The following is a 5995-nucleotide window of genomic DNA, read 5'->3' as shown; positions in this document are numbered from 1 at the left end:
TCTTCCTCCTCCCTGCTTTTGACAAAGTGGAATTCAAGCGTGTGGGCTGGGAAATGCACTTCCCTGCCTGGGGCAGAGCCGGGGAGCTGTGCAAGGCAGCAGCACGCAAGGGGGGAAAAACCAACATCGCCAGTCCCGGCTGTCCTTGGGGGCTTCTGCTACAGGAACGTGTCATATCACTGAAGGCAGGGAGGAGAGGATCTGAGCCCCATTTCTCATCCCCACCTCCACCAGCTTGTCCCACAGCCCCAGCCATGCAGCAAGACTCAAATCTCCCAAGGAAGGCACTCAGAGGAGAGGCTGCCTTTGGAAGAGGCACTGAGAGCAGCGATCATTGCTTTGACTCAGCCACCCCTGAAATGAATGAAATACAATTTACCTGACTCATAGAAATGCAGTGGGGTAATCTTAGCGCTATGAGCTACGAGATCCCGCAGTGACAGGCATTACAGAAATGCACGCTATTTATTTGTCAACTGAGAAAAGCTCTGCCAAGCGTCCAGCAGCTCTGCTGAACCGCCGGTCTGAAGCCCCGGGACACAGAAACCCTTCCACAACCTCATTAAGCTTTGGCCTGGGCCCTGGAAGAGACCTTCGGTTATTCCTCGCTCGCGAGGCCAACAGATGTAGCACGGCTTGGGGCTTAAAGGCTTTTTGTTTTTCAGTGACACTTTATAAAATTATATTTTTTTAAAAAATCTTTGCCCAAAGGTAATTCGCTTTGTGGCTATGGAAACCGAAAGCTGAAATCTTTAAAGATTCTACTAATAAGGAAATGGGAAATTTAAAAAAAATACAAAATCCTGCTTTGCGCTTTATCGGAGCACACGCATTTTCCCCTAGGAGCGACACGCACGTCCTGGCACACACAGACACAGCCGGCGTTACATTTAAACTCAAAGCACACACTTTATTTCAAGTTTACATGTTTTATGTTGATTATACACTCCAGCAATTAAACAACATGCTCCCCCCACTCCCATTACTTTTAAACGCTGAAACGCTCGAAGCATTTGCCCGAAATCCACTTTTTTTTCCTGTAAATCTTGCCCTTCACGCTGAAATCTTGCTTTTCCCGGGGAAGCAGCAGCTAAACCCGGGGTTTGGGAGCCGCTTCTCTCCGAGCAGAGGCAGGATCGGCGGGTAACGAGAACCAAACGCTCCCAAAAAACCCTGCAAAAGCCGGGCTGGCTTCGGGAGGGGGTGCAGCAGGGCCGACCAGGGACCGTCGGGGGGCTCTGGGGGCTCGCAACCCGTCCCCGTCCCCTTCCCCCAGCAGCGCGGAGCCCCCGCAGCGCCCCGGGGCAGCAGCGGCACCGGGCCCGGGCAGCGGGAGGGCGGGCAGGCTGCAAGGCCCCGCCCCTTATGGAAATGAGCTCCGCCCGCTCCACCAATGGGAAGCGGCGCCGGGGGAGGAGCCGCTCGCCCTCGCCTTAAAGTCACTTGTTGCCAGGGGCCCCGCTTCGCACTGGACGTGGAGCGCGGCGGCGGGCGCGGGGCGCGGAGCGGGGCGCCGGGACTGCAGCGAGACTTCCAATTTCCTTTATTATTTTTTTTTCCCAATATTCTTATTTTTTTTCCTGCCGAAATCCCAGACTTTCAGCGTTTATTCCTGCGTTTTTCCACTTCTCGATTTTTTTTTTTTCCATTTTATTATTATTGTTTTTTTAAAACTTTCGGCAGTCCGCGGTGGGGTGCGCGGCCGCTCCGCTCCGCCCGGGCACTCGGTCGCCCTCGGGGCGGCTCAGCCCCGCGCCCCCCTCCCCTTTCCCACCCTGTTGCTCGCCCCCCATCCCCGGCCGGCCCGCCCGCCCCTCCCGCGGCCACCAATGCTCAACATGACCGAGGAGCACGACAAAGCGCTGGAGGCTCCGTGCAGCCCCGCGGGCACCACCAGCTCCATGTCCCACGTGGACTCGGACTCGGACTCGCCGCTGTCCCCCGCCGGCTCCGAGGGTTTGGGCTGCGCCCCCCAGCCAACCCAGCGCCCCCCCGGCGCCGCCCCGCTGGGAGCCAAGGTGGACGCGGCCGAGGTGGACGAGCGCTTCCCCGCCTGCATCCGCGACGCCGTCTCGCAGGTGCTGAAGGGCTACGACTGGAGCCTGGTGCCCATGCCCGTGCGGGGCAACGGATCGCTCAAAGCCAAGCCGCACGTCAAGCGGCCCATGAACGCCTTCATGGTGTGGGCGCAGGCCGCCCGCAGGAAGCTGGCCGACCAGTACCCGCATCTGCACAACGCCGAGCTCAGCAAGACCCTGGGCAAGCTCTGGCGGTGAGTCCCGAGCCGCCCCGCAGCGCTCAGCGGGTCCCGCAGGGGCTTCGTCGCGGGGTGCGCGGCCGCCGACCTCCCCTCGCTTTTGCTTGTTTTTCTTCCTTTTTTTTTATTTTTTTTTCCTTCTTCCTTTTTTTTTTCTATTTTTTTTTTCCTTTCCTTCGCGTCTGTCTGCCTGCCTGCCCGCGGGGGATTCTCGAGCCGTTCCGGAGCGCAGCGCAGGAATCCCCCCGCAGCCTGCCGGCCGCCGAAAAACCCCGCTGCGGGGCCGGGCGCTGCGCCGAGCCCGCTGCGGGTCCTGCCCCTGCTGCGGCACCCTCGGACTTCCCCTGCCCCAGCCGGGATGTGCAGCCCCGGCCCCCTCCTGCCCTTGCTTCCAGCATCCCTTTCCTTGAGAAACTCCGATTTTTTTCTTATTGCATCTCTTACGATGTTTTTTCCTATTTTTTTTTTGTCTGGTTTTACTTGCTTGCAGCTTAACAAGCTGTAAAACTAAGCAAGCCCGTCTTTAGCGGTAATTTTAATCTGCTCTCTCATTTCCCTTGTTATCTGTAGCGCTACCCACTGATGCAAACTTTTTGCTGGGCGCTCAGCTTTCCAGGGCTCGCGATGAGCTGCGCTTTACCGCGTGTTACAGCGGCTCTGACTGCACCAAACCCGCATCTCTCCCACCCGCTTGGGCCAGCGATGCTCCCACTGCGGGCTGAGCCTTCCCCGGGAGTTTGCAAAGAGAGATCGGGGTGGGGGAGAGTTTAAAAAGAAATAATCCTGTTGCTGTTGCCTTCGTGGTTTCTTTGTAAGGACTGAACAAAGCTGGAAATGGGCAGCGCTGCTGGTTGTGGTGAGGGGGTAGCATTTGTAGGACAAACATGGGAATAATATTTGGCTAAGGGTAAAAAGTAGCATTTAAGATGGGCAGGGGGGTTTTGCTTTGCCTGGTTAACAGTATCTATCTGTAATGGATGCTTTTTTCATACTTCTATAATTGATAATTTAATACCCATTTGCAGTATGATTTTTTTCTTGCTACTGCAAATTTGGTTTGTAATGAACTTTTTGGTCAGTGCATGGGAAGCAGGGATATGAGTATGAAAATAGTTTAAAAACTTCTAAGGATGACATTAATTTTGACTTTTTTTTTCTCTTCCTTACCTTAAAAAAAAAAAAATCAACCCCCAACCAGTTTGTTAAGTGAAAATGAGAAACGTCCGTTCGTGGAAGAAGCTGAGCGGCTCAGGGTCCAGCACAAAAAGGATCACCCGGATTATAAATACCAGCCACGGAGGAGGAAAAGTGTAAAAGCTGGGCAGAGCGACTCCGACTCCGGAGCTGAGCTCAGCCACCACGCGGGCACACAGATCTACAAAGCGGACAGCGGGCTGGGGGGCATGGCTGACTCCCACCACCACGGCGATCATGCAGGTAAAGGGCGCTGTGGGCAAAAATCCTGTAGGTCCTGGGCACGTTGGTTTGAGACCCGAACCTGCCAGCAGGCACAGCCTCATCTGCCCCCAAGCTCATGTGGGAATATTGGTGGGACTGGGTGCATCTGAAGCCCTGGGAGCTGTGGTTTTACACCAGGTTGTGAACGTGGCCACAGTTTTAGTTACTAAGTGCTCATGTAGTCCACTGTGCAATAGGAAAACCCCAAAGTGCTAAAGGACCCCAGTTTTGCAGCAGGACCAGGAGGGCAGAAATCAATTGCAGGGTGATAGGGTTAATAACGCATTTAGCATGTGAAGGGTGCTTGGGGAGTGGGCCCCATAGGTGCAGCGTCCCCCCAAATCTCCCCGCTTCTCAGCAGCACTGTGAATTGGCACTGGGTGCGTGTTGACAGATTCCAGGAGGATTGCGAACGTCCTGCAGCTTCAGACGCGTCTGCGCTCTCGCCCAGCCTGGCTGGGGATCTGGCCCCTTCCTGCACTGCAGGGACAGCTGCTCTGCTCCAGGAAAGCAGGGCTGCCTTCAGGCTGCCCACTTCGAGGGGTCCCTCTGAGTCCCCCAGGGTTCCTCTCCCAGGCGAGGGGTGGTTTGTGCAGTGGGGCTGTCCCGTTGTGCCTCAGGGCAAGACCTCCGTGGGGTGCTGCTCCCCAAAATCTCCCTGCTGCAAGCTTTGCAGGCAGTTTATCCCACCTGAGGGTATGGTCGCAGGGGGATGTCAGCCACTTCTAACATGGGGCTATACATTTAAATTTCTTCCTCTCCCTATTGGGAGGGGGAAAGAATGAGTGTTTTTTGGCCTTATGGAGGCACTGGGTATTTTGTGGCTGCTCTCCTTAAAGCCTTGCTGTCCCTTTGTCCTCAGGCCAGACCCACGGGCCACCCACCCCACCCACCACCCCCAAAACTGACCTCCACCACGGCAGCAAGCAGGAGCTGAAGCACGAGGGCCGCCGCCTCGTGGAGAGCGGCCGCCAGAACATTGACTTCAGCAACGTGGACATCTCGGAGCTGAGCAGCGAGGTCATCAACAACATGGAGACCTTCGACGTGCACGAGTTTGACCAGTACCTGCCGCTCAATGGCCACGCTGCCATGCCGGCCGACCACGGCCCCAACGCTGCTGCCGGCTCCTACGGCGCGTCCTACTCCCACTCGGCCACGGGCACCGGCGGGGCCAACCAGGTGTGGACTCACAAAAGCCCGGCCTCGGCGTCGCCGTCGTCTGCTGACTCGGGCCAGCAAAGGCCGCACATCAAAACGGAGCAGCTGAGCCCCAGCCACTACAGCGACCAGTCCCACGGCTCCCCTGCGCACTCCGACTACGGCTCCTACAGCGCCCAGGCTTGTGCCACCACCGCCTCCACCGCCACGGCCGCCGCCTCCTTCTCCAGCTCCCAGTGTGACTACACGGACCTCCAGAGCTCCAACTACTACAACCCCTACCCTGGTTACCCCTCCAGCATCTACCAGTATCCCTATTTCCACTCCTCGCGGCGCCCCTACGCGACGCCCATCCTCAACGGCTTGTCCATCCCGCCGGCCCACAGCCCCACTGCTAACTGGGACCAGCCGGTCTATACAACCCTGACGAGGCCTTAAAGGATGCGTGGAGCCCCCGAGGGCTTCCCCAACGTATGCACTAATGAAGGAATGAAGACGAAGAACGTGGAGTGCCGCGATAAGTTTCCGAAGTGCCTCCTGAGCCACTGGGAACTCTGCTCGTTGCGACTGGATGTCCCCTTGCTTCAAAACTCTCCGAAAGGACAGAGCTCTATTTTTCTTTAAATAAATAAATAAGGAAAAAAAAATTAAAAGTAAAGGACCGGTGATTCCTTTTGAATAAATGAAGGACAGAACCATTTGACTCCTCTGTGAGGACTGAACTGAACTTTCTCGTCGTGGAAGCTGACAAGTGCAAAAATGGAGCGGGGGGCGGGGGGGAAAGGAAAGACGTTCAAGACTTTAAGGGTCTATTGCAATGTGAGAAACGGACCAACCTTGAGGGCAAGAACTCACTCGGACCAACGCATATGAAAACCGAAAACCCGGCGATTCCGTGTAACAATCTTGTGGGAACAAACGAGTCTGGTGGGACCAACCAATTAAATGTCTGAAGTATTTGTTTTTTAGTCAAGAGTTCTTCTAAGCAAGGTTTGGCTGTAATTAACATTTTGTTTTGTTTTTGGAAGCTTAAAGTGTTTTTTTTTAAATCTGTTAAATATGTATTTATGTTCTGTATTATTTTGTCTTTTTAATTAATGAAGTAATTTTGTGCAAAAA

General features: G+C 55.2%; 1 protein-coding gene across 1 annotated transcript; it reads left to right on the top strand.

Moving 5' to 3' along the window:
• Nucleotides 1-1829: 1829 nt before the first annotated feature.
• On the top strand, nucleotides 1830-5619 carry SOX8 (SRY-box transcription factor 8; the record flags this gene model as incomplete). Its single annotated transcript, XM_084296234.1, has 3 exons — nucleotides 1830-2272; nucleotides 3456-3694; nucleotides 4578-5619. The coding sequence occupies 3 exons, from the start codon at nucleotides 1830-1832 to the stop codon at nucleotides 5312-5314; spliced, it is 1419 nt and encodes a 472-aa protein (XP_084152360.1). The 3' UTR covers nucleotides 5315-5619.
• Nucleotides 5620-5995: the final 376 nt, after the last annotated feature.

This window comes from Netta rufina (genome assembly GCF_964035555.1).
Source record: "Netta rufina genome assembly, chromosome: 15".
In the NCBI taxonomy this organism is placed as follows: Eukaryota; Metazoa; Chordata; class Aves; order Anseriformes; family Anatidae; genus Netta; species Netta rufina.
This window is presented reverse-complemented; position numbering and strand designations above follow the sequence as displayed.